This window comes from Botrytis sinoallii, assembly GCF_014898435.1.
Source record: "Botrytis sinoallii strain Bc 23 chromosome Unknown BSIN_003, whole genome shotgun sequence".
Lineage (NCBI taxonomy): Eukaryota > Fungi > Ascomycota > Leotiomycetes > Helotiales > Sclerotiniaceae > Botrytis > Botrytis sinoallii.
Genome location: NW_024066030.1, coordinates 1,782,175 through 1,796,430, shown reverse-complemented (window position 1 = coordinate 1,796,430; position 14,256 = coordinate 1,782,175). Strand labels below are relative to the sequence as shown.

General features: G+C 43.0%; 4 protein-coding genes across 4 annotated transcripts; all 4 read left to right on the top strand.

Annotated features, from left to right (window-relative positions):
* Positions 1-223: 223 nt before the first annotated feature.
* Positions 224-1,008, top strand: EAF02_002230 (uncharacterized protein; the record flags this gene model as incomplete). The annotated part of the gene is made up of 2 exons (XM_038898278.1): positions 224-375; positions 423-1,008. The coding sequence occupies 2 exons, from the start codon at positions 224-226 to the stop codon at positions 1,006-1,008; spliced, it is 738 nt and encodes a 245-aa protein (XP_038761970.1).
* A 43-nt stretch (positions 1,009-1,051) lies between these two features.
* Positions 1,052-1,720, top strand: EAF02_002229 (uncharacterized protein; the record flags this gene model as incomplete). The annotated part of the gene is made up of 3 exons (XM_038898277.1): positions 1,052-1,192; positions 1,385-1,538; positions 1,596-1,720. 3 exons carry the CDS (start codon positions 1,052-1,054, stop codon positions 1,718-1,720), a joined length of 420 nt encoding a protein of 139 aa, XP_038761969.1.
* A 734-nt stretch (positions 1,721-2,454) lies between these two features.
* EAF02_002228 (uncharacterized protein) lies at positions 2,455-5,038 on the top strand (the record flags this gene model as incomplete). The annotated part of the gene is made up of 3 exons (XM_038898276.1): positions 2,455-2,821; positions 2,985-3,130; positions 3,188-5,038. The coding sequence occupies 3 exons, from the start codon at positions 2,455-2,457 to the stop codon at positions 5,036-5,038; spliced, it is 2,364 nt and encodes a 787-aa protein (XP_038761968.1).
* Positions 5,039-6,118: 1,080 nt separating this feature from the next.
* EAF02_002227 (uncharacterized protein) lies at positions 6,119-8,017 on the top strand (the record flags this gene model as incomplete). Its single annotated transcript, XM_038898275.1, has 2 exons — positions 6,119-6,509; positions 6,588-8,017. 2 exons carry the CDS (start codon positions 6,119-6,121, stop codon positions 8,015-8,017), a joined length of 1,821 nt encoding a protein of 606 aa, XP_038761967.1.
* Between the last annotated feature and the right edge of the window lie 6,239 nt (positions 8,018-14,256).

Sequence of the window (14,256 nt, the reverse complement as noted above, 5' to 3'; positions counted from 1 at the left end):
ACCTAGTAATTCCAGTCGCGTTTACATGTGCAGCCAGCCTTCCGCGAAATTATTCTCAGAAATTCATCTTCAAGCTTAAGAATAATTGATTTTGTGCCAATCACCATCGATTTTGGTCCGCTTGTAATATTGGAGAAGAAGTGAATATTTATATTTGATCAATATTTCACGTATTTGATACCAATAACTACTACCTATATCTGACTGCATTTAAATCGCGAATATGGTAAACCTCAGCGATGTTAAGGGAAATTCCCGCGACAATCGAACTTCTACGCATACACATATCAAAGGTCTTGGACTTCGAAATGATGGCTCTGCTGAGAAGCAAGCCGGTGGATTTGTTGGCCAAACTTCAGCTCGAGAGGTGGGTTGGTATGCATGATGAATGATAGAACTTTAACTAATATATCCTGGTTTAGGCCTTGTGGTGTGGTTGTCGACTTAATTCGTTCCAAAAAAATGGCTGGCCGAGCTATTTTACTTGCAGGAGGACCTGGAACAGGAAAGACAGCTCTCGCTCTAGCTATCAGTCAAGAGCTTGGAACAAAAGTACCATTCTGCCCCATCGTCGCAAGCGAAGTATACTCGACGGAAGTCAAGAAAACAGAGGCGCTCATGGAAAACTTTCGACGAGCCATTGGTCTGAAAGTTCGCGAAACGAAGGAGGTTTACGAGGGCGAGGTTACAGAATTAACACCAGAGGAAGCTGAAAATCCATTGGGAAGCTATGGAAAGACTATCAGCACATTGTTGATTGGATTGAAGAGCGCCAAGGGCCAAAAGAAGTTAAGATTGGATCCAAGCATCTACGAAGCTATACAGAAAGAAAAGGTTACAGTTGGAGATGTTATTTATATCGAAGCCAATACTGGAGCCTGTAAACGTGTTGGCAGATCGGATGCGTATGCGACCGAATTCGACCTGGAAGCGGAGGAGTATGTGCCAATACCAAAGGGAGAAGTTAACAAGAAGAAGGAGATAGTACAGGACGTTACTTTAACATGATCTCGATATCGCGAACTCCAGACCTCAAGGTGGACAAGACATAATGAGTATGATGGGCCAGTTGCTGAAACCAAAGATGACAGAAATTACGGAGAAATTAAGAGCGGAAATTAATAAGGTGGTCAACAAATACATTGATCAAGGAGTGGCAGAGCTTGTTCCAGGTGTGCTTTTTATTGATGAGGTAATGTGTCAAAGGCCTTCAATACGCCTTCCGGTTCTTGATCATTAACAAATTATAGGTTCACATGCTCGATCTCGAATGATTCACATATCTGAATCGTGCTCTCGAATCAAACGATTTCCTCCAATCGTAATTCTCGCTTCCAACCGTGGCATGGTGTACCATTCGCGGCAGTGAAGATTTGATCTACAGACACATGGAATTCCTTCTGATCTTTTGGCTCGTCTTTTAATCATTCCTACAAATGCGTACGAGGCGGATGAAAATCAAGAGAATCTTCGTATTCGAGTTACAGTTGAAGGTTTAGCCATAACTGAAGCTGCATTAGACAAACTCACAGAACATGGTTCAAGAATTAGTTTGAGATAGGCATTGCAGCTTCTAACACCATCTAGTATTTTAGCGCGAGTAAGCGGACGCAATCAAATTGATGTCCAGGATGTAGGGGAGTGCGAAGATTTATTCATTGATGCACGGAGGAGTGCAGCTATTATGAACGGTGAAGCTGGTAATGGGTTCATTTCATAAACAACATCCGCTGCGGCTGATGCAGTTCATCGACTGGTGTGAGAAGTTGATTGGCGTGGTCACATCATTAGTGCATTTGCGGGAGTAGTTCACTGGTGTGACTATCAGTGTAACCTGAGAACAGGGGTTTATCTAGAGCTCGTCGCTTGCTTTTGGCGTCTAAAGGGGGTGTCCAAGGTTTCATGGTTCTGTTTGCGGGTATTATGTAGTATCTCCCCCAAAAAATCTAATTGGGATTACATTCCTCACACCTCTCCAAAATTGGTAAAAAAAAAAGCATTCCAATTAGGTCTCATTTAGTAAGCATGAAATTATTCTACCCGTTACCAAGCATTTTCTTAATTTTGATTTTCTATTTCTTGGGATTTACTGGGAGTGAACATTGGTAACGGAGCTCACTAAAGACAAAGGAAAACGCATGCGAAACTGCAGCTGTGCAGTCTTCCCGAGACAACAAAGACACCAACACTTTGCCATAATGCCTAGAATGCCTAGAATGGACAGAATGTCACAACTAGAAGTTGATTATGGATGAATTGAGTTATGATAGAATTGTCCTTTTCTTTATCCAGTCGCAATGCATACAAAGCATTTCGTCACCATCAAGAAGGCCATTCTACCCTTCTATTCTTCCCTCTTTATTTTCCTTTCTATCTATTATACTCTGAAGTTCCCACTTGATATCTACTTCAAAAAACTTGAGCTTTTCCTCGTCTCGTCTGAAATCAAAAATCATGTCAATTGTGGCAGAAGTACGCAGAACCAACGGCAATGTTGATAGAGATGCTCCTCGATCTCCCGTTAGTATCTCAACAGATTCTAGTAGGAGGAATTCGTTGAGACCAATTCTCCCAGAGAAACACTCAGAGCCTCCGACTCCCGTTTCACCTCCACCTTCCGACCGTTTGTCAAGAAAACGAGCAGCATCACTCGATACTGAAAGTGCGAGTGCGAGCCAACCACGAATCGGAGATCTTGCATTGAATAGTGTGAGCACAAGCAATAGCATTGGGGGCCCTTCTCCTATTTCTGATACGCCAGTCACGGAACAAGTGTGTCTTGTCAACCAGACCCAAAGATACCACGACCTCGAAACGGTGCGTGACCTAAAACTTTTCTTTGACAATGATGATTGACAATATTCGTATGATTGGTTATTGAGAATGGCTGCGAGAGACCCTATGTTTACCCTAGCCTTTGTTTATTGAGATGGGATTCTTTGTCACCGCTACAGAATCGAGAAGCTAACAATTTCCCTTTGTAGCATTTATCCTTTACCGTCAACATTATCAGGCACAAGTCGTCGCCCAGCATCCCGGTCTTGCAAATCCCGAAATATCAAAGATTATTGGAGAACAGTGGCGCGAGCAGGCACCCAATGTAAAAGAGGAATGGAAAAGACTCGCTGAAGTAAATAACATAGTAGTCGCCCGTGATCATAGGCCATGCTAATTCTGTGGTATCTAGGAAGAAAAGCAACGTCATCAAAGACAATATCCTAATTATCGTTACCAGCCGCGCAGAGCAGGGAAGACGGTCGGTAATCGTCCACTAACTTCAACATCGGACGATCCCATTCGGTGTCCGAGATGTAACGGACGCTACATCTCAACGCCAAGTACACCGTTGACACCCTTCACGCCGGCTTTTGGAGCTGCCGTTCCTCGCAACGATAGAATTCTTCCGCCATTCAGCTCAAATAATCAGGCCCAGAAGTCCCAACAGTCTCAGTATCAACCCCAGCTCGGCGAGCTTGAAAGACCCCGCTATCTAGCTCAAATGCCCGGCAGCGGTAGAGTAGACTCTCCACGTATAGGTCCACCTCCCCAACAAATGGTTAGGCGACACCCATACCCTCAACCCCTCCATACCCATCATGAACAGGATCAGGATATCGAGATGCAATCTGCCTCCCCAGATTTCAAGCGTCGACGTTTCACCAACGATCCGAGGGTCTATCCACAACCATCTCCGATGGTATATTCAACCCCTCAACAAGGTTTCGCCCGCAACCAACAAATCCCAATGTCAGCGGGTCCCTTCCGGAATCCTCCTCAGCCTCTTCCAGGTCCAAGATCGGGCGCAATGGGCCCACCACAATCGGCTCCAATGCGTAGCACACATATGCAACAGAGCATGACACCCACTTACCGCAATCGGACCCCGACATTCGACGAATCTCTCCGTTTGCCTCCTCTCCAAACCCAACTTCCCACCACCGCCACTACATCCGCTCATCGTCCTACCGACCGCGACCTCCGGAGCGAAAGTAGAGAGTCCCAAGCTCGAAGTGTTGAGGCCATGGTCATGACAATTCCCTTCTGGAATAAGTTAAATATCCTTTCGAAGATTTCACCGCCATTAGCGGCGCCAGGCCCAACGAGTCCCGCGCAGGAGATTAGAGGCGCGGTGATTGCTGTAGAGGGGATGGAAAAGGGATTGATTAGGGAGGTGGGAGATTTTATTCGTGGACATCTAGAAAAAGATGCTAATTGTATGGTTCGGACTTGGATGACGGGATCCGATGCTCGTCCAGAATCGGGGGATACAGCCGTGGATGAAGATGCGGATACTGAGATGCGGGACATCTCGGGTGTGCGAGTGACAAGAGAGAAAGGAAAGGAGAGAATCAAGGGAAAAGAGGAGAATAAACATGAGATGGTGATGGATATGAAAGATCTCCAGGAAAAAGAAGAGGCTTCTGATCCTTTCGTCGAATATCTTTCGACGATTTGTCAATGGCATCGGAATTCATTACAGATTACGAAGTTCATTACGACGGTTCCTCCTTCTTCTCCTCGTAGGGATACCTCTACTGCTTCTTCGACTCCTCAATCGTCAGAAGCATCGCAGTCGTCTACTCCGCATAAAAGAACACCGATAGCTCTTATACCGCATGGATATTCTCTTACCTTGTCAGATGCGTATTCGTTGAAATTACCGATAAATGATAGTTATGCCCCGATTGATCATTGGCAGTGGATGGCTACGCTCTGGAGAGGAATTGTAGGCGCGGATCTTACGGTGTTTGTGAAGGGGGTAGGAAGGGAGGAGATGGAACGGTCTGGAGGGGTGGAGTGGATGGTTGGAAGAGGAATTGTTGTGAGAGTCTTGGTTTCGGAGAAGGTGGACAGAGAGGGGAGTTTACCGGGGGATAGAGAAGGTTTGAGGAAAGGCAGTACGAGTACAGTGGGTAGCGGGGGTGGAGAGAGAGAGAAGGAAGGAAGTGGAGGAAAGGAAAAGGAAAAGGAAAGATTAAAGGGAAGATGGATGAGAAGACACGTCGGCGTTTGGGATTTGAAGTCGGCGAGTGGGTGAGAGGAATTGATGGGGGTTGGGGACGAAGTTGATGCTTCTGATTCTATGTGTCGGGGAAGTTTATACCCATTGATTCATAAAAAGAGATGTTTGGAAGTGAGTGAGTGAGTGGATAAAGGGTCGGTGTAGTCGGGGTGTACAATCAATTCTTCTCTTTGCATAATTTTATTCTCTTTCACATCTATCGGTATTGATATCTGTTTGGGCATTTAGTTTTATTTTCTTCTTTTGTTACTTTACTTCTATTGTATGTTCTTTTTTTCTATTTAAAATTTGGGACGTGGGTGTGAAAGATGGATGTTGGGTAATCATGTAACTAGTGCGTCTTTGTATCTGTGGATTGAAGGGTTAGGATTAGATAGATCTTAATAGTCGACTGGAATGAAGAACGCTATTGTTGATAGGAATTCTTGATTGTGTTGTGAAGTCTAAAAGGAGAGTTTTTTGTTGATTGTTGTATGTTGGTAGTGTGGACTTCATTGTGATTCGGATACTTGGGTGCCAGCTAATTGACTGACTTCTTTTTTGTTCAATCTCTTCTTCCTTGCCTTGCTTCCCCAACTCTAAACCTTTTATGGAATGCGGCAGCTACGAGATGGTCCTTTTATAACTACTAGGTACCTACTAAATAGATATCAAATAACCTGTACATTTTTTCCTTGGCAACATCACCCCGTTGAAAATCACAACCTTGTCGCTCCTTCCCCATTCTGCTACTGCATTCAAGTGATCAGTTACTTCCTTCCATTTACATTCCCCTCTGTCAAAATGAAATTATTTTCGGATCATGGCGTACTACATCCGTATGGGCTAGACTTCGATGCCAGTAGCAACTTCCTTAACCGCAACAAATCTGGCGGAAAGATGCATCATAGTATGTATGACCCAAACTCAGCTCCTTTTGCATCTTTTCGCTCTTCAAATAAGACTCGTACATCAAATAATCTCACTGCATTGCTTATACAGTAATTTTGGTATCCTTAGATAACTATTCGCACTTCAAGTTGAAGTGTTATTCTAGATTCTCAATCTATATCTGTATCTGTATCGATTCATTCATTCAGGATTTCTCTCACAAACATGGCATCTTCCTCCATCCACCAAGATTCCTGGCTCAATTCTAACTTCGCCACCCCAATCCCAACCGCCTTCGACAATCACGAGATCCCACGTTCCATCTCTCCTCTCTCATTATCTCATAACTTCTATTCTCCAGCTACACTGCAAAGACCTCCTCTCTCCCCAAGCCCCAAGCTAGCTCCAGATCTGAAGAGAACAAGATCCAAAGACAGCAAATACAGCAAAAAAGAAATGGTATATCGAGCCATCGATGACAAGATCGACTTGGTCAGATTCTTGCAGGCGTATGAGAGTATACTTGCTGCTTTTGGTGTGGAGACGAGAGAACTGTACGACGAAAGAGAGAAAGAGAAGCTGGATGTTGCTGAACGTATCGTTTATAGGTTATTTTGTGAGTTTTTCCTTTGAGATAAAACCCGGCTTGAGACGGGGAGGAATGGTAAAAATGCTAACATCCTGGTCTTGATAGGGGATGATAGGAATTATGCGGGAAATAGAGGAAGTGAAAGTGTGCCTCTAACACTTGTCAAGGCGGATAATCAAGTAGTGGATGCGGATACAAATATCTCGCGGCTACTGAGAGTTACGGCATCGGAAGTAGATGCTATTAATGCGATTGTGGATGAAGCATATGAAGGTCTTCGTATGGCTACTGGACCAGTGATTGATAATATACTCAACAAGGGTAAAGTTACTTCAACTATTACAGAGGTGAGAGAAGCGAGAGAAGCGGCGGATGAAACGGATTCATTGGTAAAAGAAACCGCAAATTCTACGAATGTAATTGTCGAGGATGATCTTTGCGTTGCTGCAGGACCACAAACTAATATCAGTGCTGAAAAAGGCCAGATTATTTCTAGAGTCACAGAAGTAGTCAAGGAATCTATTGAGATTGATAGACCATTGGCGGGATTCCTCAAAGATGGAAGTCTGGATGAAGAACCTACTGTTTTCGCAAACCATGTAACCAATATCATCGATGAGAAAAACCAGATCTTCTCTACAATTGCAGAAGTCACAGAAGCACCAAGAAGTTTTTGCCTGGCTATAAGGTCCAAGTCGAATAGTGATTCTACAGATCTTCCTACAGATATTTCCATCGAGTCAGAAGCCGGTACATCTATGGAAACTCTTTACGAACAATCGATGAAAGATCCGGAGATCCTACTACTCGGAAGATGGGGCCGCGAGAGATATAATGAATGGAAAAGAGATAATTCTGAGGCTCAAAACGAAATCGCAAAGCAAGAAATATTTCGTCTGATGGAATTGAAACATCAACTCTTGCCGCTCGAATCAGGAGAACGGCCTTACACCTATGACTTCACATCATTCACCCAAAACCATAGAGATTCTTCAGCTCTTCAGCTCTGGAGCTTTAACCCAGTTGAAAGAACCGAAGAACTACTCAATATCAAATTGGTGTGGAAATACGAAGCATTCATTCTCAAGAGCATCACTGTGGAACCGCTAAGTCTTGATGACTTTGCTGCGGATGAGACTAAAGGTCGCCAAGCACTGGAGAACGCATATAAATTTCTTGGATTTTGGGACTGGTCGGTTCGATCTCCTTGCAAGGGAGAGGCGAAAGCAAAACCCATGCATCAAATTTGCTTGCAATGGCTTGATCCTGATGATTTGTTCCGTAAGGCTTATCTTCAAAAGAGATCGGTTTCTAATACGTCGGAAAAGATCAAAAGAAATCGTGAGGGTAGTGGCAGTAGGGATGTTGGAAGTTGGAGGGAGAAACGCACGGTTAGTGGTGCAAATTATATCGGAGGGAAGAAAAGGTGTGTGAGTGGGAGTTGGTATGGAGGGAAGAAGAGGAAGATTAGTGGGAATAATGATATTAAGAGGAAATATGGGATGAGAGAGAATTCTAGTCAGGAAGGCGGATAGCTAGAAGAAGACGGGCGATAGAGATGTGGGATGCTAGAGAGAATTGTTGAAGTGAGGAGATGAAGGATTGAGTGTTTTCTCATGGTAAATGGGACACAGACAAAGGTGTTGTTGGAAATAAATTGGATTACTGGTAAAGAGGTTATTAGAACTGTCGTTATAGATATTATCAAAGGATTGTCGAATTGGAAGAAAAAGTGATGTTGACGTCATCAAACTTTTGCTGCAACTACGCGCCAATGGATCAATTATTTGCAAGTGAACCCACTAACTTCAGTCATCTCCCGGCAAAAGTGACTCAACCTTATTAATCTATAGTAAATGTTTCACTTGTATATTGTTACTAGAACCAAGTATAAAGGCTTCAGTCCTGCTGAATCTCAACAATATCAACGCCTTCCACTAGCAGGTCTTCTTCAGCACTCATCTGTACTTGAAACTTCTTCTTCACGAGAATCACGATTCTAGTACATAGCCCTAAAGAAAATGGTCAATCCGATCCGATGCTGTCGGTGAATAATGTTAAGACCAAGGCCAGGGAAACCAATTCTGTCATTTCATCGGATGAAATGGAGCTAGAAATTCAAGATACCAAAAGCGATACAAGTGTCCTAATAGTTAAGCTGTCAAGAACTCCTTATATCTGTCATCTGGCTCATATCTATGGATATGATCAATGGATACATGATATCTGCGATCGATCTGAATAAGTTTGAGAAGGGGCGTTATCTAAAGCTTACATTCAACGAGAAGAACGCGATCGGGAGGGCCGGGGCGGAAATGAAAAGTTTTGTTGTTTCTTTAGTATGGATTGTAGATAGATTAAATTTAGTATGGTGAAGTTGATTAAAACCCTTTGAAGGAGAAATTGTTTGTTGGATGTGAATTCGTGGAAGGGCAAAAAGAGCAAAAAATTCTGTTCTCGATCAAAGATTGAGATACCACCATAATAGCGGGTAGAAGTCAAATCTACAACATAGAATATTTAAAGAAGCCCCGAAACCCACTGTAAAGCCAAAGTCCCCACACATGACAGATTATCCTCGAAAGGACTTTGCATCAGCCTTGCGCGATACAAGCCGCGCCATGCCTCTGTTCTATTTGGTGTGTTTAACCACTACACCAGTGCACAACCATGTTGGCATGGTTGGTCGAGAAAGTGATATCAGAATAGATTATATCCATCTTCTTTTGTGTGGAATGGTGAATAGAACGGAGTATGTAGAGACCGACCGATTTGAACTATGCGGCATATTGTATACCGCCCTTATTTGCCGTCACATAAGCATATCAACCTACACTGCGATCTTGAATAATACCATCAGACTACTACCCCACATCCAACCCTATCAATCACTAATTGTAGCAAGTTCGCGGAAGAAGATGGAGGTACGAAACTTTATCTAATGTTTGCTTGCCAGTTGGCATGAAGATAACTACTGTTGACCAGATCGCACATCAGCTTGTTAACATAGACCGGGAAAGACACACTGCGTCCATAATGACGATGGCGAGCGCCTTGAGATTCCCTCGCATGGCCAAACACTTTTACAAACTGATCAACGAAGTAGGCTATCTAGCATTCGCCACTCACGTGTGCGACTGCAATGAATTTGAACTTCTCTGCAAGAAGCCGAAGCGCAATCAACTGAACAAAAGAGTGTTCTTTGTGACACGGAAAGAAGTCGATGAGGCTTGGCGCGCTGTGTGAAAGCACTTTTGCGGTATGGCTAGCACCAGAAGATTGGTCAGAGGAGCGAAAGCAAAAGTATCTTGAGACACAACTGAGCCAGGTGTGAGCCAACTCTCGCGGATACCTTTGAGAGGCTTAATGCAATACTGTCCTCTTTAAGCCAAGATTGGATAACGCCGAACGGTTCTGGGCGAACATACGACGCCTGGTTTCCAAGACAAAGAACTGCAAAAAGATAGGGCATAGAAGAAGAGTCATTTGTACAAACTAGTTAACAAAACGATAGCACGCTGCTGAAGATCTTGCTTGGTCGAATAGAATATGCCTATCTCTCAGCTCAAAGACTGTTGGAATAGTAAGGCGTAAATGATGCAATATATGCAAACTTAGCTAATGAAGCATATGGTGCCCTTTCCAAATTACAAATGGTGGATGAGGCCAGTGAGACGAATATTAAGGCAAATTCGAAGGCATCAACGACCGAAAAACAAGGGAAACTGGCTGATGAATCGACTCTTGACAGACTGGAAACTGCTGCACCCTTAGGTGTGACCGATCCAGGAGTGATGATGACCGAAGAGCAGGGCAGGTTAGCAAAACAACTGTCCCTTGTGCAGTTGGATGATGTCGACTCCAGGAATGATGCGTTTGGCGATGACGACGGGAATATTTGTATGGAGTAGTAGAGTAGAGGCGGGACGCCAGGCTCAGAGAACATCGTTGGCATTAAATACAGAAATCATGCGATTGGTGAGTTGAGAATTCATGTCTATAGGGGTAGCAACAGGATTATGCAGATGGGTAGCGAGGTTTAATAGTAATGATGTTATGTGTCTTGAAAGCTCAATAAAGCCTTTTCTTCCAAGCCACTCGATTACCCTCTTCTTCGCATTGGCTACATAGATGAGGAATCACTTCAAGGTTTCCTTAGCCAGTCTGCAACTACCGAGCCTATCGACAGAGACCGTCTACAACATCAGAGACACTGCAGCGCTATTGTCTTTTCCAGAAAGAATTGAACTGACACTGGCTCAGATTTAAGAAATACAACAACAAAAATTTCATTGGGGAGTCCCGAGACGTTGGCCTCGTTGTACTTCATGAAAGAAGGTGTACTATCATTTGCCCCAGTCAACAAAAATAAAGTAAAGCGAATCAAACCATTGGGAATAGTCTACAAGAATATCAAATTTATTGACGCAGATCGTCAATATGACTGCAAGACATCGTAGGGAGTTGGCTTCGCTTGAAGGGATTGATATCCTCACCCTCCAGGATACGAACGTACATATTTCCATCCGCAGCAAGGTCAACTACTCAGACGCTTGACATTGCTCGGAGTGCCAAAGTGATGTTGTCAATTCAAGCATAATGCATTACAAAAATAAGCTGTTCTTACGACCATAGCGTCGAGTTTCTCTCCACGTATTTCCGCCGTATCTAAGCAGTGCGACCCTCAAAGAAAGCTGCGATCAACTACAACCCGGCTGATCCCAGTATTTGAGATATCTTTCTATGAATCTTCTACCCGGTGATTAGTTTCACCCCAGATACATGGAAGTACAGATGTTTAGATATGCAGGCTTTGATTAGGAATGAAGCCATGCATCCACATGTTTACAAGGATGAAAGCAGCGGTACACTGTGCGTCATACATGTGGGCCACCTAGTAGTCTCTGAGACTTACGCTATCCAAATTTCAGAAAAATCATTTGACATATCGAGTTCTGTTTGAAGTGAAGTGTGAGAGTCTGGGAACCGAAGCAGATTTTTTTTGTCGAGGTTCGTGTATGAGGTCACGTGCTGTTACAATGCCGATATTTAGCCATTGCAGGACAGCTCGGGGCTGGGTGTGTAGATACAAAATTGAGGCCCCTTGTAACCTCCTTTCCCTCGAAGGTGTTTTTAAATCACAGAATCGGATTGTACTAACATAATTTTATGTTTTCTGGTTCTTCTCATGCAATCCATCCAGAGAAACATTGATGAATAGTTAATATTTTTCTGCAATACAAGAGCTAAGAATAAAAGTAATGTGTATAATTACTAGTAGACGGAGAACACTTTGCAAGAATGACCTTAGGGAAGGAAGGAGCATACCCGAGTGCACTAAATATAATCAATCTGTTTCTCGGGGATTTTGTATAGTATTCAAGTTGGTGCTAGCTATAATGCTGTTGTGATTGGTAGAGGGTATTTTAGAAACACGATGTAAAATGGCATGGCATGGGGTTAGATGAGGTGGTTGATAATATAGTTCACGATGATAACTACAATGAGTTATTGATAGCATGTTGCGACCAGCCCTATAGTCATTTAGGGTGCTACACGCGCTTGAGCTTCATGGGTGCTTGTTTGAATGTGTACTGATGACAAGGATATAAATATAGATAGAGAGAGCATACATTTGGAGATGATAAAACACTTAGTGACTTTTGTCAGTGATGCAAATAGTGGGAGCATACTTGGGTAATGGGAAAAATAATGTAATGTTGATAATAGAAACGCATTTGACATTCTTGAATATACAAAATGAATAGATAGGGTGTGATATATGGATTTGTAAGTGATGTATATGCGAGCAATAGAAGTCTCATAGTGAAGGAGGTCGCTAGAGTCTGGAAATGTCTCTATCACTCGAGTTATATTGTGACTCAAACAAAGGTAGATTGAGTGCAAACTCATGCCATATTGGTCAATGTCATGTTACAAGTAAAATCTTAACCAAACAACAAAACCAGACGATAATCCACTCATAATCGTTATTCGGGCTTTTTCATCCATGTAGACTTACTTGGACGAGTACTTTTTGAAGTATGACCTAGGATTGAATATTCAAGAGCTTGAATTCGATTTAATAGTAAGATGGGTGCATGCTAGACTCTGCTAAATCCACGAATAAGGTGCAATAAGGCGAAAGGTTGTTGTTCAATAGAGGAGGGGAATTTCTCAATGTAGACTGGTAAATAGAAGAGTTGTGTTTGATCTCAGAGAGGTAATATGTGATGGAATCTCGAGCCTTTTGAACTGGGGTAAGATATTGAGAAGAGCTATTTTCAGAAAACGGTGCACATTGTCAATCCAAAATAGAATACCGTGAAGGGCATCATATGATCTGCTTCTAATACTCAAAATAAATCACCTCAACTAGAAGATCCCGTTCAAATAGTCTGAACTTCTTATTTAAATGTGCATGGATGTTAAGAATTGCTGTTCCCCAATAGGAAGTCGGAGATCTGACTTCAGAGGGAAGCAGAGACATCAACATCTACTGTCTGACGAAAGTAGATTTAATCTTGTGCTAGTGGAAAGCAGGGTAAATTCTTAGGACAATAGATCGATGTACACCGCTCGAGCTTTCGAGTCTAGTCCTTCATGCCGAGCAAAGAACATGCTAATCTCTTTGAGTAGTGGACGACCATGCTCATTCGGCCAATCTCTTCACGATGACAACAACGAGGTGCACGCATACTATGGCACCTGCATTATGTACCACCATTCGCTTGAGTTTAGTCTCATAATACTTGAATTTGTCTTCCAAAATGGGTTCTAAGATGCAACGAAGTGTTACATGAGAAGCTTGAATGATTCATTGATGGCTTGGGAAGCATTGCATCCTATGATTCTGAAGACAAGTTAGGTAGATCTTGGTGGATGATGAGGGGAGGGTTATTAATAGTCCGATTGCGGGTCTTATAAACTAAGTTGCATGTGAAGTATGTTATTTATGTGGACCCAAGCTATCAAGCGCCCGGGTAGCCGGGGAACCGCTTTGAACAAATACGGAAAGACTGGTATCTGACAGGACCCAACGAAGTGAAAAAATACGCGTCTAGTTGAATTATATCCAACAGTTTTCTCATAAGCGACAAATATTTATCAAGCAATCCACTTCCAACAGCGGCTCATTCGTACGCTGTATGCCAATCAAATGGTGTCATGAACATCTGAGATCGCAGATATCGGGTAAAGGAATGAGCAATGCGGGCCCAGTGCAAACCTATCATTCGTGTCAGTACATTCATTATCTTTTTGTGTAAAGATTCCCAAGCTAAATCATAAGATGATAAATCTTCAACGACTCCATGGCTTCGTATTGAGCGAGTCTGATTTTGTAGATATGTGACAAGATATCTTGGGTGATTGTGACTGGTCAAAGGACATAGATGTTCTATTTTTGTATGAATTAGAAGGTTTTCAAGAAGTGGAAATTTCGAGTCTTGTATCAACAAGGTCGCGACCACATAGACGAATGGCTGGTTGAGTCTTCTTCATCTAGCCGATGTTCCGGCACTCGGCAAAAAGATCTGGAATTGACAGGCGGTATTAATCGGTCGACAAGGGGCACATAGAATGAGTGGACAGGAAGACAACACGGACAAAGACCGGAACTTTACAAGGTCGTTTAATGATATACGGGGAGACTTCTACCGCTTCGAATGTTGAATGTCACATGAAGATGGTTGAGATGTAACCCCGCCATTTGAGCAAATTGTGCCGAAAATAGCAAGTTACTCGGCAGAGATGCATATAATTTTCTATTTCG